Here is a 24110-nt window from a genome sequence, read left to right as displayed (position 1 = left end):
GGATTGATGTCTCTACCTAACCAAATTCTGATTCAGTTAAGTGATTCACAAACAGTAAAATGAAATAAAGTGTATCACTAGCAAGTGGCTACATCAGCATTAAAGTGAATTTGTAAGGTATTCCAGTGATCAAGTAGTCACTAACCTATGCCATTGCCCATGATAATACCTGATAAGTAAACAGGATCCCTTTAAGGTTGAGTGCTGACATTTTCCTGTTGTCCACCTCAGGTGGTAGAAATGTATTCCAGTGGAGGTGATCTCCATTTAGAGCTTCCAACAGGTCAGCAGGGAGGTACAAGAAAGCTGTGGGTGAGTAGTCATGTCTTGCAACACTCATTGTATTTGTTTGGGAGGTTTTATTTTGATATGAGCTTAGGCTTTGGGTTTTGTTTTTTTTTTTACTAATGTTGTGTCTTGTCATATAATCATTTAAAATACCCCATAAAAATGGAAACAGTAGCAGGGTCTGTTAATATTATGGTAGTAGGAGTTGAATGAAAGGTTTAATTAAGATAAGCCATATTCATTGAGCTGTGCTGTTTTGAAATGTGAAGAATAAAATGATTCCCATTAGAATGAATTACACCTACCTGAGCTTTCTGTCCTGGAGACCTGTGAGCTGGATCTAACCCACAGTAAGATAATAGACATCTTTTTCTGTTTGGTTTGCTGGTTAGGTTTTTTTTTTAATTTGTCTTGGCTTTTTTGGTGGCGCTGGGATTTTTTAACTTAGACAGTCCTTCCTGCAAATTACTATGAATGCACACAAGGGTCAAAAATGAAGCTAAACAAACTTAGGGAAGAAAAATCTATTATGGACTACTAAATAAAACAGCAGTGTATGTAGCTGAAGTAAATCCCTAGATCATGTGTTGAGAGTGGCTGGAAACTGTTCTGGGAAATACTCCTACATGCATACCCTGCAGCTACTCCCTACTTACATCATGTCTGCTGCTGTAGACAAGATAGTGGATTGGATGGACTTGTGGTGTGGCTCATTAAATCTGGTTTGAAGTAACACATACTGATATCTTTAAGTGAAATAAAATTTAGAAGCATCCTGAAGGTACAGTTCTTGGCTGAATGCTGTATGTCACACCATTGGTATTGTCCAGCTAGATACAAAACCTATTTTCCTTTTCAGTTAGAATTACTTGATTTTTTGATGACTGGTTTCTGGTCTAGGAGAGACCTCAGAACCATTGGGCTCCTAAGTTTGTCTCTTGTTCAAGTGCATCATTGCAGTAATGTGACAGTTATATTTGTTTTAGGAGAGTATTTCCAAGTGAGTTACAAAGGACAATCACAATTCTTAATTCTTCTGTTTTCTGGAGAAAGTCCATTAGAATGGCAGTATTTTAGTTTTAGGTACAAAAGTTGCAAGGAAATAAGTATTAACACAGATCACAACATTTTAAAAAAGGCAGTGGAAACAGATACCGAGGGTTAGATGTTCACATGTAAATGGATTTTAAAACAAGATTATTCTAATGTTTTTACACTGCTTTGGTCAAATTGCATTGCTTCTAAAGACAGCCCCTTCCTGGTTGTCAGGAGAACTCAGGGGGGATGTTTTTCAGAGCATGAAGCTTTTTGGCTTCCCTTGGCCAGGTTGCCAGTTAAAGCAATGATGACTCACATGTGAAAGCTTCCAGTGTCTGGCAAGGACTAATCCTCTTGTTTCCTCTATCCATCCATTTTCATACCCATTGGTATGCATTTTCATATAACCATTGGTATTTCAAAACAATAAGGCAGCTTTAAGAAATCAAACCAGTAGGAGGAAATATACAGATACATCATTGGTATTGGTTATGTGAAGAGCAGTACTGCAGTTAGAAAAGCTTCAAAGCTGCAGAAATTACTTGAGATGTGGTGATGATACATTGACATATGGATATACATAATTGTATAAAATTGTTCTGATGCCAAATGTTTGAATGATTGGATGGAGCAGCCTGCACATGCAGGAGTATTTTTTGATCTGACCAGCTTTGGATCTCTAGTTACACATATGGAAGAGTCAGATCACATCCTTTGATACATTAATGAATGGCTGCATTATGTTGGGTCTGTGAAAACAGAACTTGAAATCTTCTTACTTTGATATTCAACAGCTTTCAAAATATACATCTGCAGTCATTGTGCCTTAGAAAATTTCCAGTCAAGGTTTTCATCTTCTATTTAAAAACAAACACCAAGCAACCGACAAAAAATCCAATCCTCAGACCTTCTGTTATGTGATGAGGAAAACAATATGATGTTAGTATTTCAGCTGTAGTGCTGAAGTTAGTCTTGTGCTGCAGATGTGTTCAGAAAATACAGAAAGAGATGTCTTTCAAACCCTGAATGCAGATTAAAACTGGCAGAATAGGCATGGTACAGCAACTGAAATTAGTTTTTTGCTTTCTCTTCTAAATTACATGGTGACTAATAAACGTGGAGCTCCACAAGCTTCTAGCTGAATGGAGTTGTGCACTGGTTTAGTTTGTGTTTAGCACTGAAACTGTATGGCCTGTGTCCGCTTTGGAGAAAAAACAGTATGCAAATTCAATATTTAATATTACTGTCAAAATTTTTTCTGACTATCTTTTGTTTATTGCCAGATTCTGCTAATGTAGTCTACTGTCTTTTTTACCACAATTTGAATACATAAAACTTAAAATCCTAGAATTGTTAACTTAATCGAATGGGACATGAAAGTTCTCTTGCATGTATATACACCTAGTTTTAATCAGTGTCATATTAGATGATTACAACTATCCTTTATAAATTAAATGGGAATTTTAGTTATATGAAGCCTATCTTTTCCTGCTATTGTAGCTTTTTCTCTTAACACAATTATATTCAATGCTTCTATTGTAATTATTTGGTGTGACAGCTTTTTTTTGTAATTACTGCGCTCTCATAGATGTGCTTTGGTTATTTATCAGGAAATACCTCCCTATGAAACAAAAGGAGTGATGAGAGCCAGCTTTTCTTCAAGAGAAGCAGATAATCATACAGCCTTCATTAGAATAAAAACAAATGCCTCAGACAACACAGAAGTTATTATTCTGCCTGTTGAAGTAGAAGTTACAACAGGTTAGTGAAAGAGTGGTTGGGGTTTGGTTGATTTTTGGGTTTGTTTCGTGTTTTGGTTGGGGTTTTTTTTTCAATTATTCAAATTAATTAACTCTTAGTATAATAAGAAAATTGTAATTTTATTTTTTCTTTTAAGCACCAGGAATCTATTCATCAACAGAAATGCTAGATTTTGGTACACTACGAACACAAGGTAAACCAGTCTTCAGTTCTCAAAGTATTGATCAGGAATTGGGTGGGGAGGGGAAAGCCCAGTACCTTTGTCCTGGTCAGGATTGCCTGTGGAATGATGCTTTTAAAAAGACAGATTACAACAGTGGGTCACAATAGTGCACAGATGCAAGAGTACTTGGGGTGTGTACAAGCAAGCAGTGGTTGCACACCAGGTTGTAAGTCCAATAGTAAGGTTAATGTTACACAGTTGCACATGGGTTAGTCTGAAAAGCATTTCAGTTCAATTGGTTTGTGAACTTGTGAAAATTGCTTCACTTCTAAGTCTTAATAATTGTCAGACAGGGGAGAAGTGAAGGTGGGCAAACTTAATCAAATGTTTTATGATAGGATCTTTTTTTAATTGCCTCTAACATATTTGGGCTTAACATTTAACATTAATGTTTAGTGTTAAAAAAGCAGTAAAAATACTAGTGATCAGAAAGTAGTAAAACTAGAGATATTTTTTGAAACTGTAAGAGGGATTTATTGCTGGCAAAAGGCAGTATTTATCTTCTGTTCAATTAAAAAAAGATAGCTTCTGAAGAACTTTTCCATGCTACTTCTGAAACACGTAAAGATTTTCAAGTAAGAGTAATTTCTTCTGAACATGGTGTATCTGAAAAAGTCATTGATTATAGTATTTTTAGCCTGTTCACTTCTTAATGTATTAGAAATATGAGTGGTAAGCTGAAGTATGTAATGCCTACTGATGCACAAAAAGGCAATTTTGTTGGGACTAGCCATTTTGACTGGCTATTCTGTCGTGTTAGTATAACTTTTTAACACTGAACAATAGAGGTATATAAGAAATCAGCTAGTGTAAATGACTTTATGTAAGATTCACATGTTAAAATAGCCTAATAGACAGGTGTGTTTTTTGTTCTTTAACAGATCTGCCAAAAATTTTAAATCTGCATTTATTAAATTCAGGAACAAAAGATGTGCCAATTACAGTAAGTTTGATTTCTTTCAATTTCAAACTTTCTACATGGATTTACTTTTTCTCATGAAAATTGATGATTCACAGGTTTACCATGTAGTGGTCAGAATTAGAAGCTAGGTGATGTGTGACTGAAAATGTTACTTAATAGCAGAGCAGATAATTTTTATGCATGTTAAAATTAATTTGTGTCATAGTCTCCTTTGAACACTCTGAACAGCAGTTTTAGGCTGTACCTGCTATATCTGAACCTTTGGAAACTTACACTTGAGAACAGTAATTCATGTTCAGTGGGTGAGATTAATACAGTCTCTATAAGATTCTTTGTCCTCATCACATTTACACATCAGTATATAAAGTGGTTCTCCAACATAATTTTTTAAGATAAGCCAAGAGTGGCTTCCAGGAGCTGCCTGTAAAATTACCCTTTTTGTCTTGAGCTTATCTGCTTTGTTGCTTGAAATAACAAAAGAACCCAAAGACTCTAGGGCCCTGTACAGTAAGACCACTGGAGCTGAAAGTGAAGTGCAGCCAGCTTCAGAATTGTAGAAATGTGAATTTTCTACTTTCTGTTTTTACTTCAGAAATTCAGCACTAGTCTGGTAGTCCGCCTTTGTTCATTCATACCTTCTTCCTGTGTGATTTTTCTCATTGCCCACTATTTTTCTCACTTCCTCCTTCTTCCCTTCCTGTCTTCCTTCCTTTCCAGATTTAGTTGTGTAGCTAGCTATACCTTGTCCCAGTGCATTTCAAAAAGTGTTGAAGTGTTGAAAAGGAACCAGAGGAGCCAAAAGAATGACTGAAGGATTGGCAAAGGTTCCTTACTGAGATTTTGGAGAGCATCTCTGTGTTTATAAAGCTTGAAGCTGCAACTATGAGGAAGAGTGTTTTAATAGTAGAGATCTAGCAAAATCTTAGGATTTGTGAACTTGGAAGTTTTCACAGTGACAATAGACCATTGCAGTGCTTGCTAAGGTGTTATTCACTAATAATTTTCAAGACAAGAGACTCTTACAGTATACTGCAAAAAGATTCTTTTTCATTGAGGTCCTGATGCTTATTACAACAGTGAGGTCAGGTGATCTTATAAGAATCATGGCTTTGTAAGCTATGGCACAACTTCCATAGGGAGTTTTAAAAACCAAAAATACCTGTATAGGTATATGATTTTTGCATTGAGAGGGTTGGTAAATTCAATAAATTGTTTTTCCAGCTGTATTTGCAAGTTTGTTTTAGATTTGACAGTTTACTTGTTGGTTGGCTTTTTTTATTATTTTTTTAAAGTGTGTAATATGCTTGCTGTGTACAATGCAAATAACCACATTTTCAGACCATCAGTATCATTTCTAATACCTACCTGGTAGTGTAGTGCCTAATTCATACTCCTCCACTTAAAAAAAGACCGAAGCCCATCTTTTTTTTTTAAGCTCATGTCTTTGGACTATGGGCTGTAAACCATAAATACCAATCTAATGGAAGGCTATTACTTGATAACCTTTATACATAGAATGACAAAACTTTTCCAGAGAAATAATTTTTTTACTGTGTGTCAAAGCAGTTGATTTGGTATTTTTAAAGCCTTTGGGACTCACTTTTGCAAGGAAAAAGCTACTACAGAGGTCCAGAGACATGATGTGTTTTTCAGTGTATCACATGGCACACTGAAAAACACATCAACTGACAATCACAGGTCAATTGTTCTTTTCATTAAGACAGCTTTGTTGGGAAGTTTGTAAACTTTCTAGCTTTTGAAACACTTGGTGAATTTCTGTTGCTGTGCCAATCAATGAATTTCAAAGTGGAAAGCAAGAGTAAAGAATTTCACCAAGAAGGGACTTGGTGAATTACTTACTTCTAGGAAAGCTTGACAAATACATTTCTGACCCTTTAGAGCTAGTTTAAAAGTAGTGAGACAGACTGTGTGACAAATTTCATTTTAATGTCAGAAGAAAAGGCCAAGGCTATATTTAGCATATGTTTAAGCTGGGTGCTGGAGGAGCTAAATATCTTCAGGTCATCAGTGTGTGAGAGACTGCTAGTACTGTTGCCAGACTTGTGGTTGTTCTGCCTTCAAGCACTTAGTCATGCTGTGGTCCAGCAAACTGGTTGAGGATGATAAGAGCAAGCAAATAATATTCAAGTTTTAAAACTACTTATAATATCTCCCTCATTTTGTAGGGTTTGTTCCATTAATAAGGATAATAATGTTTATTTCATGACTGGATGAACTAGTCATGCTGCAACAATTAAGCCATTCTGTCAAAAATCTGGTAAATGTAGATTGTTGAACACTTGTTTTATCCCTTCTCTATAATGTAAATTTGGTGTTTCCTTATGGCACTTTAGGCCTGTTTGACTGCTGAAAGCAAAGGGATACTTCAAAATTTGAGGTCCTGATCATATTTGATGGCTGAGAGCCAGGAACTTCAGGACAGCCTTAGTGAAGCTGAATTGTATCAGTTTGAAAACTAAAGTGTTTGTGTAAGAAAGTATTATGTTCTGTCCCAGTTTAAGAATCGGGGTTAATTTCTCTTAGCAATCTGCAAGAAGTAGTTTGCTTCTGTGTTGTGTTTTCACATTTAGGTGTATGCATCTCAAAATTATCAAGGAATACAGTAGTTTGTTCCATGTACTGGATGATTCTTTATGGAGAAGGTGAACTTTAATTAGTTAGGTGTTTCTCTGTTTAAACACAAGGCCAAGAAATTTCTGATGGTTGTGTCTGTAAAAGAGAATAAAACAGTTCAGAGGTGGTTCTGACACTAATGGAACCAGCCTTAATCTGCTACCTGTAGCCACAGGGCTTTTTTGTCTATGCTAGGTGGGCAAGACAAAACTAGGCTTAGGAGCATTCTGACTGGTAAACATTATAGATGAACATGAGCCAGTCTTCCAGCCCATACTCTTCAGTTTATTAGAATACATGTAGCCCAAGTGTCCTTAAACCCTCAAAGTCTTTCTCAAGAACTCCTGCAAAAGCAGAAAGTTTTAGCCCCTCTTTGTGTCCTTTAGCACATTTAAGATCTTAATTTTCTGCAGTTATGCTAAATATTGAATATGTCTTCACAGAGCAGGGTCAGGAGTCTTGAGTGGGTCATTCTGTGGGAGAGCCATGTGTTACTGAAGTATGTCTATTTAAAATTATTCTTCCCTACAAAAGTTGCTGTTAGGAATTTTTCTTAGAAAATTGGTGGTATTACATTCTTGATGGAATTTGTTTTGATGATGGTTTTTAATGCATATTTCAGGACAGACTCTACTTGAGCTTTATTTGAAATAGGTTGAAATTTGAGGAAATGTGAAAGGATACCGAAAGGATGTTTGTTTTTCCCTAGTTGTCTTAATTTTGTATTTCCTTTTATAACATTTAATCAAGCAACAAATGGGAAATGTGCATTATGTAGTTCAGAAATTTTCAACAAAGCAGTGTAAATCCCTTCCTTAACTAAATTCACCAGCTGTAGACATTCTGAGTAAATACATGTAGGTTTGTTTCACTTGTAGTTTGAGAGATGCACCTCTGAAACCTGCCTTTTTTTTTTTTGTAACAGGCTGTCCTTTTGAATAATTCCAGTTTGATTTACTAGATGAAAATCAGCATTATTTCAAACCAGCTATTAAAGAAAGCATTTTGCATGAAAAGAGCTTCTGAAAATATTTATTGTCTCTGTCATCCAGAAGTTGTGAACTTTATCACAGCTTTGATTTCATCTACCTTAGGAGGGTTTTTTTTAAAGATCTGCCAAGATTTTAGTTTTGTAGTGTGGATCTCATTAGAAGAAAATTGAGATAACTATTAATTGACTTATGAAAAGAAATACCAAATATCTGCACCCCATGTATGTAGATATGGTGGTGGACAAAGGTCAGTGCTATAAATCCAAAATACAAAACCTCTGCTTGAGTTAACAGAGATTATTCATTAGCTGCAGGAGTAGTGCTGCTTATTCCCACTAAAGATCATGTGTTCTGCAGAACTAAGTTATTTATGCACACTTTTATGGCTTTAATTTACAATCAAGGACATCTTGGCTTGGAAGAACTGTAATTGGTTCGTGCCACTAGCTGTCTGCCTTCCTCCCTGACCAAGAAAGGCTCAGCTGCTTATTAAACAGGTGCTAAACCTCTGCAGCCCAGCAGAAGGTAAGGCAGCACTCATTTCAGTTTTCTTGATGCAGCATCCTGTGATTTGCTGTGGCTTAACAGCTGCTATGTGAGCAGCTGAGCTGTTCTTAAAGCAGGAGGAGACAGCTGGGGAGGAAGAATCATGGCAGCCATCCTAATTTTAAGCAAAACAAGAATAAGAGCATGTAAATGCTTCATGCCCAGCTTCTCCATGGAATCTAGATGGTTTGCTAGCAATCTCTATAGAGTCTTCAGATGACATGGAATCCCTTATCCTGCTGCACAGCAATGAGTACCTCTACAAATCAGCTCTGGCTGTTGACTGACACAGTCGCTCTTCCAGTGATGGCCATTTACCTTTTCCCTTTAGTTTAAAACAGTAATCCTCAGATGTAAAGGGTGACCTTGTAAGGTGTTAGTGTAGAATGAGTGTCATCACAGATCTACAAAATGTTTCTCTATACAGTTAGTTATTTTTTTTCTCTGCAGACTTATCATGGGATTAGAGACTAAGGAGATGTCTGTATCCTCTCTGGTAGTTGCACAAGTCATTTAACAGCTTTGTTAGTGAGTGCACCAGAAACAAATATCCTAGCTATTGAGCCCTGCAGCATTAAGAACAAAAATTAAATCCTAATTTAAATAAGGTTTGGTTTCTGTTTTATTAATATGTTTCTGGCCATGCTGCCACTTAATTCAACATCCCCAAGGAGAACTCACTGTTTCCTACTTTCCTGTATATTGACTGAGTAATTTGTAGGACCTGAAAAAAATTCTAAAACCACTTTTAATGCTGCTTTCTTATAGGAAAGACAGACCTGCAAGAGCTTGACCAAAAGTAGTTGCAGTTTTATCACTGTGAAAGGTTTCACAGCATGTTAGCAATAATACATTTACAGATGCTTCATATTTTGTTTGCAGAGTGTTAGACCTACACCACAGAATGAAGCGATAACAGTGTATTTCAAGCCCGTTACGTTAAAAGCCTCTGAAAGTAAATATACCAAAGTTGCAAGCATTAGCTTTGATGGTAAGTACTGCTCCTCTCTTCTTAGAACTTGTCAAGTGCTTCTGAAAACTTACTGAAGTTTCATCGATTATTTTCACTATCTAAACAAAAAACCGTTCATAATTTTGAGAAGAAAATGGGATTTTCCTACCTGGAAAAGGCTTACAATTCTTCTGAACTTCAGTTATTTCTGAAAGGATTGTCTTTGTTTATGATGAACAAGTATCTTAGACTGGTAAATACAGATGAGAAGATATTCTTAATTTTTTTAATAAACATAACTGTATTCTTATGTTAAGGCCCTGGTTATTTAAATGTATGTTTGTTTTAAGCAGACATTTGTTTTTGAGAAATCCTAACAAACAAGGTAACAAGTACAAGTTACTCCTGGGGAAATGTCAATTAGACACAAGAAAATTTTTCACAATGAAAACAATCAGCCATTGAAATAATCTCCCCAACATGGGGTGGATTCTGCAGTGTTGGGCACTTACAATCAATCTGGCCAGGGTGCTGAGACATCCTGTTTAAACTGTACTTCTGCCAGGAAAGGTTGGACCCAGGGGTCCTTGAGGTCTCCTTCAATCTGGTATTCTATGATTTTTCTCCTACACAGTGTGACTTTAAATACTATGCTGACACTTTGTAGAAAGGCACCTCTGTTTTTATAGAGATTTTAATCAACTGTTAAAATGGTGGTGACTACTCAGATGTTACTGCTTTAAGATACTAGTTGGTGCTGTAAGTTTTTCTGCCTGGATTGCTTAAAAATGGAATCTTACACATGAAATAGTAGTGGTAGACATAATTTTAGAAGTTGCATAGAAAAAGAGGAAAGAATTGATTTTTATTACCATTTATGGATTAGCACTTTAGAAATGTAATAGCTCATGGTTTCTAAAACAAGTGAAGTACATTTTAGCTTATGACTTCTGAAAGAGATGAATTCTGTCAACCTAAGGTGATAATACATTCAGATTTTGAAGCTGGTGGGAATTGTTATATGAGGGTCTACTGGCTAACATATGGTGCATCTTAGAAGGAATGGTGGTTCCTGGGAAAAATACCCAGTTAAGCTGCTTAATGTGTTTAAGGAATTGACTTGATGAATTCTTATCAGTGAAGCAGCCAGCCCTAAATATATGCAATTTCAGCTGTCCTAATTACATGCAGGGGCTTTAGGGGCTTGGTGGCTTCTCTTAATTAGTATTTGAATACCTTGATTTTTTTTTTTTTTTGGCACTACCTCTACCAGGCTGCCATTGCTTGTTCTGTGATCTTGGAGCAGATCTGTGAGCATCACTCTTGGTGCTTGTGTAGTTTAAGTTCTTACATGGATTCTGCTTATCTTTTTGCAACATTTAGTTTGTCTTTCATTTCTTCATTATTAAGATCCTCTCTACTGCTAATTCTAATTGAGGGGCCCAGCAGTCTCAAGCTTCTGTTCTGTTAGGTGAGGGATAGTTTTATTCCATATTCTTAGTGGAGACTTCAATTCATCTGGATACAAATGATCCTCTGGACATGTTCAGGTTATTTATATGACAGCAACAATCAGGCTTCCCTAGAAAAGCTTAGTAAATTGGGCAGGTCATCTAACTGGTGTTAAATGGGAAGATTTCAGAATTGGGATCTCTTGTTTCATAGACTTTACACCATGTCAGTTTGGTTATTGAAATTCCCTTAAGCTCCGCTTTTTTCCTTCCACGATTATTAATTTCTGGGCTAGCTCTGTGGTTTTATTCTTCCACTCATTCTAGTATAACTTAATGGATCCATTTTTGTCAGCTTTAAAAAACTTACATTCTTGTGTGTGCAGCATCAAAAGCAAAAAGAGCATCACAGTCTTCTGGGAAAATAACTGTTAAAGCAAAAGAGAAGAGCTATTCCAAACTTGAAATACCGTATCAAGCAGAAGTGTTGGATGGGTAAGCTTCCAGTAACTGAACATAGTTCAAAAACTAAATGCTCTAAATTAGAGGGGATTATTCCTGTTTGTAAACAAATGGATGAAGCAGTCTTAGCCATTAGTAAGTTGGTTTCAAGGCTTGAGTTAGAATTGATCTTAGTGAGTTATTTTTCAGAGCAGCTGAAGACTGCAGATGAGACATTTTAAAAATGCAGTATTGAAAACATTTCTGCTTTTGCATTCACTGTTCTATTGCCATATGAAGTAAGGGTAGAGAAGGTGCTTTTGGTTTTAAGCAAAATTTTGGAAGAATGCTGTGTTTCCTTGGGTTTTGTTACTTATTTACTAAGTATGACTAAGTTGACTCTAAAAACATTTTGAATGAGGTGCTATTTTATCAACAGAACTGGCAGACTGTTTTAACGGCCAACAAACTAAACCTTGCCTTATCACAACTTTGTGCTGCAGACACATGATTTGGCTAATAAAAAGTACACATGATCTGCAAATTTTCTTAATACTTCAACACTTCCTTTTAGTCCCTCTGTTATTCTCAGTTACATGTTTTCTTATCTTATTTGAATTACTTAGTTATTGATGTCCCCATAGTGCTAATATAGTGCTAGTGATAATATAGTTTCACCATGCAGTGGGGTATGTATCTTTTTAGCTGTTTGAAATAATGAATTCTTTTCTTTGTGTAAGGAAAACACTTTGAGGAAAATCTTTATTTTCTTTACTCTGTTTTCTTTTGGTAGTTATTTAGGATTTGATCATGCTGCCACACTCTTTCACATCCGTGACAGTGCTGCTGATTCTGTGGAAAGACTGATCTATTTAACAAACACATTCAGTTTTGCAGTCCTTATACATGATGTTGTGTTACCAGAAGAAGCAAAACCAATGTTTAAAGTAAGTCCCATTTCAGTGAATGCTTTTACCTATTAGTAAATGCTTAAATGTGATACACTTTGTTCAGTTGTAACCTTGGTCTTCATTGTTCACTGATCTAGGTCCAGAACTTCAGTAAACCAGTCTTAATTCCACCCAATGAATCAAGATATATTTTTACACTTCATTTTATGCCTTCCACATCATCTGTTCATGTTGATAATAATATCCTACTTATCACCAATGCTTCTAAATTTCACCTACCTGTCCGAGCATACACAGGATTTCTTGATGTAAGTATTTTCCCTTTTTTTGGCAACTTCTGTGTAATTAGAGGCAGACTTCATAGACTCTTTAATTCTTTATTCTACTTCAGTGTTTGCTGAAAAATTCGTTTTTGTTCCCTTAAAGTCTTTAGTTTTGCATAGGGAGTTTATTCATTTAGAATTTTGAGATTGTCATGATAGTGTTGTATTAAAATTATTAATGTGATTTTTAATGAGCTTACAGTTTGAGCACACTTTATATTTCACTTATGCTAAAATACTTTTATCAATCTTTCTAGTACTTTGTACTGTCACCAAAAAGTGAGGAGCGATTTATAGATTTTGGCATATTGAGTGCAACAGAAGCTACCAGCATCTTATTTGCAGTCATCAACAGCAATCCAATAGAGGTGAGGATGCATTTATTTTTAGTTTATCTTTTAAAAAATTTACATCAGTGTTGTTACTGAAAACAATACCTTTTGTTCTTTTTAAGCTGGCTATAAAAAGTTGGCATATTATAGGGGATGGTTTGGCCGTAGAACTTCTAACAACTGAAAAGGGAAACAGAACAACAATAATTGCAAACCACCACGAACTACAAAATGCTACTGCATCTGATCAGTCTTCAGTAAGTAAACCTTTGAATCCATTGCTTTAAAGCTAGATATAGGAGGGGAGAAAAGAGACAAACCTCTGCAAGTTTTCAGTTTCATTTTAGCAGAGGAGAGATAAGAATTCTTAATTTTTGTCTGAACTTGAGTATGATAAAGCATGTAGGCTTCCTAAATTTATTTTAAGGAGCAGCATTATATTTACCCTTTCCAAACCTAATCAATCGCAATACGCTCATGATGCTTGTTGTTAATCTGGGATAAGTGGAAATTTATCACCACAAGGGAATATATAATTTTTGTGTTAGTCATTTATGTATATGAACTCGTTGTTTATCACTGACAGTAGTTTTAAATGGATTTTGAGTCTGGTTTTAGTGAAATTTCTTTTTGTTTAATGGAATACATTGGTGTCTTTTTCTACCATTTACAGGTGATACTCGCATCAGGCTATTATGCAGTGTTCAGAGTAAATCTAATAGCGAAGGAACTGGAAGGAATTCATGATGGAGCTGTACAAATTTCAACAGATTATGAGGTATATTTACTGTATAATAAATGGGTATTGCCCAAAAGATCTGTTTAGTTTTTTAAGTGCTGTATTAGTGGACAGACTGTAGCATGAGTTGAGGTTGGAAGGAAACTCCAGAGGTCAGGTTATCTTTGCAAGTTAACCCTGCATCATACAACAGAAGGGTTACTTATGCTTCTATTATGATTTTTGTCTGGCTTTCAGAAATATCCATTTAAATCTGACCTAATGCTTTGCAGTTTGGGTTCTTCAGTGACATGACACATACTCAAAGCATCAATACATGGATCTTGGGGCATGTCATGCACTGGCAATGTGCTTCTCCACATTATCAGTTACTGAAACAAAGCTGTAATATCAGCCATTTTTTGTCAAAATGCAATGTGAAAACTGTTTTGGAGTGTCATAGAATCATTAAGGTTTAAAAACCCTGGATACCCCCATGCCCACTAGACCATACTGCAGCTTGCCACAGTTTGCTGGCAGTTGATAAAACAGAATCCTTGCACTGATTATTATGGCAGAGAACAACTGGTTGCCTCAACTTCATGTGCCCTGTTTTTGCAGGAGACAGAGTCTAATTAATAATGCAATCTGTATTTACTATCTTTTTGTGATATATGGAAAAAAAACCCCAAATTTGACTCTGTGCTTATGAGGTCAGGAAATTATATCACTGATTGTGTAGTTCTGATGGTGCTACAGAAAATGAGAAATTCCCAAATTCTGCCAGTTACTGGAGATTTTAAGCTTTCTGGTATTATATCCACGCGTGTATGTGACCTTTCAGCTACAGATTCTGAAGCATTTTATTTTCTTGCTTGTTACAAGTTATTCTACTTGTATTGGTACTTGAATCTCATTGCCATCCCTTCCAGCTGCTTTTTCAATGTGGTCTCAAGGTATTACAATAACACCATGTTTTGAGAAGCTGGGTGTATTTTCTTCCCTCAGTTGCTTTAAAGATGTTACTCTCCTCTTTTCCAGCAAAGTAAGCTCCATTCAAATGAGACCTATATAATATCCCATTGGGGAGCTTATGTTTTCAGTATGCTTTTCTGTTCCATGTAGAAAGGAAGTGAGGAGTGCTTCCTGACACTATGCAGGGACTGTTCAGAATATGATGATGGGTTGAAATCTTAATTAATGTCTTCATGTTTTAAATGTCTGCATAATCCTAGACTACATTAATTGTAGAATTTCAGGGTTTTGTTATTCTATGCAGTTTAAAAGTGGAAGAGGATTTAAAAGCTGGAAATGTAAGGAGTTTTTTTTCTAAATTTTTCTTGGTTTTTTTTTTTTTGTCCAGATTTTAACTATACCAGTGAAGGCTGTGATTGCTGTAGGCTCATTGACGTGCTCCCCAAAACATGTTTTTCTTCCACCTTCTTTTCCGGTAAGAGAGTTAGGATTAAATTTTTACTTGCTGTGTTTGTCTTTATATGCCTTTTTCAAGGGAGACCACTGTCCTGAATTCTATGTCAAATTGCTGGGGAGATTGTGCTACTGAACTGTTAGGATCAGTTTGTCATTATTTTGGGGGTTGTTTGGGGTTTTTCTGCTACGTGTTCCAAGCATGAGTTCTCCTCAACAGCCCACTTGAATGGGATCTTGGAATACTCATGTAATGGGATAGATCTCATCAGAGGAAGATAGGTCAGTCAGCAGGACTTCATGAATGTTTGCTGCAATTGCCACATATTCCATCTTCCTTCTGATCTCCTGTGTCACAAATTCTTCTGAAGTCTTTTGCTGCTCTTGAGGTCAAACAGTCATGCCTACAGTTGCAAAGGTCACTAGTTGTTTTTTATCTTTAAGATCTATTTTGGTTTTTTTGCTATACAGACTCACCATTATATGGGTACTTATTACACTGAGTGCCACATCTAAAACTTCATTTTTACCTACTTCATAAGCTTTTGATAAGTTAAAATTGCTTAAATATTCAGTTCCCTTTCATTCACTGGACGTAAAGCAGTTTCTATATTCTCTATCTGAATCTACTAGAATTACTTGAAATTATTGTTATGATTATGAAGAAGAATTCATGTGAAGAATATCCCTTTTGAGTGCCACATCAAAATATTTTGTTCTATGTTGGACCATAAAGAAGTAATATTTTTTTAGTCTCCTTTGAGTTGTTCTAGCTGAAATGGCTGAAGAGCTTCTCAGTATTTCATAGTAATATGCCCACAGTCTTGTCAGCTTGATTTTTGGGGGAGGGCCTCTGGTTTTTTTGTTTGATTATTGTTTGTGAGCTTTTTTGCTTTGGCTGTGCAATTTTTTTGGGGGGAGGGTTCTTTGTTTTTATTTGGGGGAGTTTTGTTTGTTTATTTTCTTTTGCTTTATTTTTTTTTGGCAGATAATACTTCTTATAGCACCTGTGTTTCTCAGACATAGCTTTGTTGCTGTCATTATTCTTACTCTTCCCTAGATTACTGTGATTTTTATTGTCTTCATACTTCTTTTCTAGTAATGTTTTCAGACAATTATTCTTTCAGGGGATCTTTGGCCTCCTGCATTTTGTTTGGGAGTATAGATTCGGATATAACTATCACTTTTGACAAGATTATATACTGTTTACTGTATTCAAGCCCCAAGCTTTTCAGAACAGTCAGCTTCACATTCTACTTCCATTAGTTGATCACTTAGTTCTTTATATTTGAGAACATAAAATACTTAGTTTTACTTTTACTTTTCTTGGAATAATTTCAAACTAAACTTATGCTCACTTACTTCATGCTACTCTAACATTTAGTTCTTCTGTAATGCCTCTATTACTTATGAAAATAAGCCTAAAATAGCATCAGTTCTTTTTGTTTCAGTGTTTGGTGGAGAAACTTGACAGCTACACCAGCCAGGAATAACTAGGTGCTACTATTTTAGTAACACATGCTTTTCAGTTCATACTTAGGATGTAATTCCCCTGCAGCTGCCTGGTTCCCAGAGCTGTCTGTCTGTTTATAGTTTTAGTGTATTTGTACCTAAGTGTGATTTCTGGTATTCTGTTGAAGGTTGTCAGCAATACACTGGCAGTGTGTACAGGTCTTGTAAAGGTCAGTGTCTTGATTTAAACCAATCTTAGCTCTGTTGACTTCTGCTTCATAGAGTCATCTTTGCCTCACAGTGCCACCTCTCAACTCTCCCCTGATCAAAGCTCATCTTTGAGGACCTCTATGCTAAATGGCATTGTTCTGTTTTTCTTATTACTGCTGAACAATTGTTTTCCCTTGTCTGTTGTTTCATGTCTAAATGCTGTGTAAAAGTCTTAGTAAAATAGTATTTATTTGTTCTAGACACTTTAACAAACCTGTATCTTGTCCCATTGATGACAGTTTGTTACTCATAGGAATTCACAGATGAAGCTCAGATATACCTCCTAGTTCAGTTTAACAGGACTGTACTCTTAAGGATTTATTTTTGTACTTTCTTTCCCTCTGCAATTACTTCTGTTGAGACTGTTGCAATATGTGACTGTTTCCTGAGGCCACAGGCAAATTTTGAACCTGCAAAAGACCTCTCCTATGTCTCTACTTAAACTTAGATTTATTTTTTTTTTTAAGTTTAAAGTATTGATTTAAGGGGAACAAGAAAAACATGTTCATTAAAAGATAGCCTTGGGTATTTATATTTGCTCAAACTGATTTTTTTTTTTAACATAAATCTGGAGTCTCCCCAGCAGTCCTGAGTTGCACTTCTATCTGCTTTTGTTTCCATTATTTGTTTCCTCTCTACATACCAGGGTTGAGTGTTGAGTTAAGGTGTAAAATATGACCATGGAGTCATTGATTTACAACTGAGGCAGGGTAGAGCTTGAGCATTGTAAGGATTTTGATAATGACAATTAAACTAAATTTTCTGTGCTTAAAAGGTGGAATAATGTTTGACTCAGAAAAGCAGGCAGGCTGTAAAGGTGTGGGGAAAAAAATTCCTGGCTTTTTTCTTAAATGTAGTTTTGGTGTGTTCTGTCTTAATTGCATTTGGGAGCAGGAAGAGGGTTTTAAAAGCTCTCTGTCACCTGTAGTTTTTATAACTGTAGCTTCCCTTTACTCTTCCTTTCAGATTATTTTTAATTCTTAATGACTAATTATTATCTCTAATTGCCAGCAGTGATCTTTTACAAAAAGCCTGTTTCCCTTTAGTAATAGGAGGCTCAGCAAACTGACGTTTTCTCTTGCCTTTCCTCTTCTGATATTTTTTATCGTGATTTGATTAAAGAGAGCTGTTGTCTGTGCCCTTCCAAGATACTTCAGGTGTTCTTAATTTTCAAGGAAGGGTGAACTGTGCTTGGAAGCAGATGGAGTAAAAAATACAACTTCATAGAAACTTACTATCTTGAAGTGTTGCAAATGGCATTTCTTTAAGGTAGTGTAGTTAAAATTGCAGTTTAACATTTCAGCAGTGCTGTGGTTGTTGCCAGCCTGCATAAATAGATACATATGCTAGGGAAAAATGCATATCCTACAGACTTTTTTCCTTTTATTTTCCTTAGGGGAAGGTAGTTCACCAGAGCCTGAACATTATGAACTCCTTTTCTCAGAAAGTGAAAATACAACACATACGGTCCCTCTCAGAAGATGTAAGGTTTTATTATAAGAGGCTAAGAAGCAATAAAGAAGATTTAGAGCCAGGAAAAAAATCAAAGGTCTGTTTATGTCTTATTTCTAAACATTTATAAGTTCTCTTTTCTATATAGCATATGTTAAGTTTCTGTATTCAACAGAAATCTTCCCTCTTTTTTCTTTGGTTGTTAGATTTACTGTGCTGTTTAATTGATCAGCTCTTACATGTTTTGCAGATTGCAAATATTTATTTTGATCCTGGTTTACAGTGTGGAGATCATTGTTATGTAGGATTGCCTTTTCTATCTAAATGTAAGTAAAGTTCAACGTTATAATGAAAATAATTTCAAATAAGTTTCTCCTTAAGTAATGATTTTACTTGAAGATTTATAAAACCACATTATTTCCTACAGCGGAATCTAAAGTTCAGCACAGCGTAGCAATGCAAGAAGATGCATGGGATTCTGACTGGGATTTGCATGAGAATTTATTCAAAGAATGGACAGAAATAAAAGAGAACTCAAGCCATAGGTAAGTGTTATATTCCTGTTGTTTGCTCAGGCCTTAAGTCAGTACTAATTCTGTGATATGTGTGCTCTTATAGAACAAAAGGCTTATTAATATTGCTGTGCTCTATGAGAAGGGGCCAAAAAGGAATTGCTTGGCCTTCTCTGGAAAATCTTTAGAGAGAATTTTAAAAGTTAGAAAACAGTAATAATTTTCCCCAAATTAAAGAAAACATTGACAGTTACTATTCACTGAGTTGCTGGAGTTCTTTACAAGATTGCAACAGCAAGGCAGTTTCTACTCTGCAAAAATTTCCAAAACCAGATTGTACTGGTTGTTCAGTATCCCTGCTTAAACAGTTTTAAAATAATATCCTCAATATCCCTTTTAAGATTTCATAAGGTTTTCTGTCATTATCATACCAGGAGTTTTGCATTTCAGTGAATTACAAAATTTTCTGCTATTTTACCTTGAGAAAGATTAATGGTTGCTACTTAATATTTAGAAAAGTTTAACTCTGTAGACTGCTACATACCTTTTAAATATCTGCCTTCTCATACATAAAATTGATTTAATGTCAAAGGGACACGAGTTAACATAAACAGCAAGAGTGTGTGTCTTTTGTGTTGATAACATCCAGATTACCCTTTCAAAAAAGGCATGTGAAGAAACAAAATGTCTGTATGCAACTAAATAGTATAACCAAGGCATTCCTCCCTTATCACTTCTGTGGTATAATGGTGATATATTATTAACTCCTGAGAAAGTCTGATCTAAACAGAATCCTCTATTTAGCTGCACCAGTAACTTCCAAGAATGTTCTATTCCCTACAGGAAGAGAACAGTCAAGGAGAATGCTAAAGAATAGTTCTGAATAAGGAGTAGTTCTAACTTGAATATACAATGATTTAATATTATTTATTATATTTTAAAGTATTTAATACTTTTAAAGAGATTTAAAGTTACCCAGCTGTCCAAAGGAGCATTCAGGGAAAGGAAAGAGAACTGAAAAGAGAGGTATTGTGACTTGGACATTTGGAATTTCTCCAAAATATTTCTCTGGGTTTGAAGCCTAGTATATGTTTCTTTTGCTGACTGGAGAGCTCAGTACTTTTAGTTTAGTTTCAATTCATGCTGGAGAACTTGTGGGAGAAGGGGACCCAAGTCTGTTGTGGAGGTTGTTTAATAGCAAAGAACTTCATTCACTGATGGTAGTAGCAACTAGCACCAAGTATGACTTGTTCAGATTTGCTTTAGGTTTATTAGACAGAGGTGCAGGCACACAGTCTGTGCATCCATTGCATTTAGAGTAGATGTACTAATTTACTGTACCTATGCAGGCAAATTAATTTTCTGGATTGTAGATGCTATATTGGAGCTTTTCCTTTCTACTGTTTGTACCTTTGCAAATCATCAAATAGATTTTTTGGGCTGTTTTTCTTACTGATCTGAATCTCAGTGATATTTGTTTCTGCAAAACATAAAAGTGAGTTTTATAACTGTTTCTCCAGACTGAATGCTGTATTTGAAGTGGACACAGATCTTCAGAAGAATGTTAGGTTGAAAATTACAGCAGAAATGTCCTGGCCCTCCATCCTTAGTTCACCACGCCATCTAAACTTCCCTCTTACCAACACAAACAGCTCATCAGTAAGTTGTTTTAGTGATAGTATCATTTAAACAGATATTTCTAATTGCATTAATGGTAATGTAAACTTATTTAAAATTCTTTCTGAACAGGAAGAAGAAATTTTTCTAGAAAATCCAGCTGATGCTCCTGTGTATGTTCAGTTTCTTCCAGTAGCTCTGTATTCTAACCCATCCACTTTTGTTGATAAGCTGTTGGAACGGTAAGTGTTGTTGTGCAACCCTTGGGGTGTACTCACTGGGCAGAGAAAATGCATTTTACAAGGAATGAATGCATGATATGGCAGTTGTGTTGGTAATTCATATTGGCCACCTCTAGAATTTGAATCATTAGACCACTTGAGAGCTGAATCTATTGCCACTGAACACACATCTGTATTTTTTACTGAGCTGAAATGTGTTTACGTTTCTTCCTTAACTTGACATACAATGGGGGGAAATAAGAAAAAATAAAATCAAGTGATGCTTTCAGATGCATGTTGGGCTACCATAGATACTTGATTTGTGCTAAAATCCATAAATGCAAGTATGTCATTACCTTCCCTGATCTGTGAGAAAGAAAAAATTGCAATTTCTTTTCAGGTTTAATTTGAGTAAGCCAGCTAATTTCAATCAGAGGACTCTAGAGTTCCAGGTCTTCAGAAATTGTGTAAGTATTTCAATACATTCTTGGTAATTTTAAATTCAGGTTTGTTATTGTTTTAATAAGAGTTCAGTCAGACATGTCTTCAGGTATTAGTGTGGAAAATCTAATGTAAATATAATATCTGTTGGATATCAGGAAATCTGGAAAAGAAATATTCCTTCAAATGTAACTAATAAAGTGTCACTTTTTCTATATGCTTGTATTATAATACAACTGTGGAAGTTACAGGAAAACTGCATTTTCTCTTTCTGGCAGGATTATTTTCTTCAGCATAGTGATTACTAATTCTAAAATGAGCAATGAGCAAAGAATCGATTATTCCATTGCTTTGTTGATTCTTTTAAGTGATTTGAGTATTGTGGTCTACTTTTAAGTGTGTGATTTTCATATAGAACATGCCACCCACATCCTAAGCACTACCTTTTTTATCTGACTTTTCCCCTCCATTTGCAGTTTGTTTTAGATTACCATTTGATGCTTATTCAGTGTCTCAAGACAAATGGCAAACTTCTCCAAAATAGACTTCTTTGAGTAGTTCTTCTATTTTGTTTGCTTAACAATTGAAAATTCTGAGGAGAAAAAAATATTCCATAATGGTTTGATACTAATTTATTGTTCAAAATATATATTGTAAGAACTTCTGATCTTTTTCTTCCACTTGAACTTTATGAATCTACATGGGTGAAGTTTAGCTCAGTTCTGTTTTGTTGTATTGTTCTGCTTCTCCATTAACGCAAGCAGTTTACTAATAAGTAGGGAAATTCTTGTGCTATCAGAGTTTCTGGTTAAAAAAACCAGACTATGTCACTGAGTAGTATCCTTTTTTAGAACAAGATCAATTTTCTAGCTAAAATAATACCATTTCTATCAAATACATGTAAAAATGTCTTATTTTTTAAAGCCTTGCTTTGTTTGCCCCCCCCCTTAAGGTCCAACCACTACAGACCACTGTGGGACTTACGAAGGGCTTGGCTCGTCATTCCATTTTAAGTCTAATATTAAAACCTGGTGAGAGAAAGTCTGTCAAAGTAAAGTTCACTCCAGCTCTTAATAAAACTGTTTCATCATTGATTGTTATCAGGTAAGAGATATTTCAGAAATAAGTGTGTTTTTCTCTGTTTTTCTCTTTATATGTATCATACTTGAAATCAGCTGACAAGAAACTATTGCTTTTACAAGAATAATTGTAGAATCCTATGTATCTGCAGAGAGGTTTAATGTAGTTGTGACATGTCTTAGAGTATTTTACCTGTATTCATATATATTCAGTGATGTAAATATATAAGCCACTGTTATACTTACCACAGAATCACATAAGGGCTTGGTTTGGAAGGGACCTTTAAAAGTCATTAACCCAATCCCCCCTGCAATACCAAGGACATCTTCAGGTCTCTCAAAGGTCTGTCTGATCTTGAATGTTTCCAGAGATGGGGCATCTTCAACCTCTCTGGGCATTCTGTTCAGTGTTTCAGTACCCTCACTGTAAAAAGTTTTTTCCCCTATATCTAATCTGAATCTACCCTGTTTTAGTTTTAAAACCATCACTCCTTTTCTTGTCACTACAGGGCCTATTAAAAAGGTTGTCCCCATCTTTCTCACAGGCTCCCTTTAAGTACAGGAGGTCCTGTGTGATCACCAGGAAACTTTCTCTTCTCCAGGCTGAATAATGTCAATTCTCTCAGCCTCTCCTCATAGCAGAAGTGCTCCATCCCTCTCATCATCCTGGTGCCTCTTGTCTGGACTTGTTCCAACAGGTCCATGTCCTTCCTGTGCTGGGACCCGAGCTGGACACAGCACCCCTGGTGGGGTCTCACCAGAGCAGAGCAGAGGGGCAGAATCCCCTTTCTCACCCTGCTGCCCACGCTGCTTTGGATGCAGCCCAGGGTGTGATTGGCTTGCTGGGTCATGTCCAGCCTCTCAGCCACCAGCACATGGATACTTCATTTCTGAAATATATTCTACACTGTCTTCAAAGAAGGGTCTCTGGTTAGAGATGCGCTTTGCAAAATAAAGCTATAGTGCAAGCGCAGTCTTTCTAATAAAGAGCATTGAGTTCACTTTTGTGTCAGATATGATGCCTTACTAAGAGATACAGATTTTAACCAGTATTTCACTGGGGTTTGTATTTGTATGTTTGAGTTCACTTTTGTGTCAGATATGATGCCTTACTAAGAGATACAGATTTTAACCAGTATTTCACTGGGGTTTGTATTTGTATGTTATGTTGTAATTTCATAGGGTTTTGTCTTTGCAAACACTACATTTGAGACCCCTGCTGTTTACTTCCATAATGTGGGGAATTAGCTGTGGAGCAGCTATTTGAATAGTATATTTCTTCTCCAGATTTGGGATATAGACTCATAGTCTATGGAGAAGCTTTTATGAATGTTACCCCTCACCCATTTTCTTTTTCCACAGAAATAATTTGACTGTAGTAGATGCCATAATGGTACAAGGACAAGGAACAACTGAGAGCTTGAAGGTTGCAGGCAAACCTCCTGGTCCAGGAAGTTCTTTACGCTTTAAAATCACAGAAGCATTATTAAAAGACTGTTCAGAAAGTGAGTACTTCTTGAGCTAATATGCTGAACAGAAAAGAAGTCGTATTTTATTTGTAAAACTTGGCATGTGTAGAAATATTTTTTCCCTCTTCTAGTGACCTAGAAATTTAACTCATTTAAATACATTAAAATTGCTACTGCATTTAGGCAGAATACAAAATATATTATGGTTTTTGTTTTAACGTGAGAGCTAGGAAATAAAACAGAAGCTGTTTGTCCGCTTAAATTCAAGACAGAGGAGGTAAAGATCTTTGCGTATTTACTAGCAAAATCTCTAAATTCAATACAAATTGGATCATGAGAGTAACTTTCTGTGTACTTCTTTTCTTCATACCTTCATAATCTTTAAGCACATAACCATTGGGAAAAAATGGTTGGGCATGTTCCTTGATGAAAATTAAATCCCAGCCAAATTCTACTCTGAGATCAGAGAGAGGTTTCTGCTCTGTAGCCTCAGGCTTGCTTCTGAGAGGAGAGCTAAGAGTACCTATATTACTTAAGAAACTGGTAAAAGAGTTTTAGTTATATCTGGTATTAAAATCTGCTTTGGTACTTTGCAGTTTTCCAGACATTTCTAAGTGCCATGTTAATTATCATCTGA

General features: G+C 35.8%; 1 protein-coding gene across 1 annotated transcript in view; it reads left to right on the top strand.

Annotated features, from left to right (window-relative positions):
* TMEM131 (transmembrane protein 131) overlaps positions 1-24110 on the top strand; it is a 93895-nt gene that overhangs the window by 49459 nt on the left and 20326 nt on the right. Inside the window, exons 8-27 of the mRNA XM_064711201.1 lie at positions 232-312; positions 2937-3087; positions 3224-3280; positions 4192-4253; positions 9287-9395; positions 11194-11302; positions 12042-12195; positions 12297-12467; positions 12740-12850; positions 12937-13071; positions 13488-13592; positions 14896-14982; positions 18079-18231; positions 18385-18460; positions 18562-18679; positions 20167-20305; positions 20396-20505; positions 20885-20951; positions 21878-22029; positions 23367-23509. Coding sequence (XP_064567271.1) covers positions 232-312; positions 2937-3087; positions 3224-3280; positions 4192-4253; positions 9287-9395; positions 11194-11302; positions 12042-12195; positions 12297-12467; positions 12740-12850; positions 12937-13071; positions 13488-13592; positions 14896-14982; positions 18079-18231; positions 18385-18460; positions 18562-18679; positions 20167-20305; positions 20396-20505; positions 20885-20951; positions 21878-22029; positions 23367-23509 — 2290 coding nt within the window. The remainder of the gene's footprint in view (positions 1-231; positions 313-2936; positions 3088-3223; positions 3281-4191; positions 4254-9286; positions 9396-11193; positions 11303-12041; positions 12196-12296; positions 12468-12739; positions 12851-12936; positions 13072-13487; positions 13593-14895; positions 14983-18078; positions 18232-18384; positions 18461-18561; positions 18680-20166; positions 20306-20395; positions 20506-20884; positions 20952-21877; positions 22030-23366; positions 23510-24110) is intronic.

This window comes from Zonotrichia leucophrys, chromosome 1, assembly GCF_028769735.1.
Source record: "Zonotrichia leucophrys gambelii isolate GWCS_2022_RI chromosome 1, RI_Zleu_2.0, whole genome shotgun sequence".
Classification (NCBI taxonomy): domain Eukaryota; kingdom Metazoa; phylum Chordata; class Aves; order Passeriformes; family Passerellidae; genus Zonotrichia; species Zonotrichia leucophrys.
Note: the sequence above shows the minus strand (reverse complement) of the source record. Positions and strands in the feature narration are given on the sequence as shown.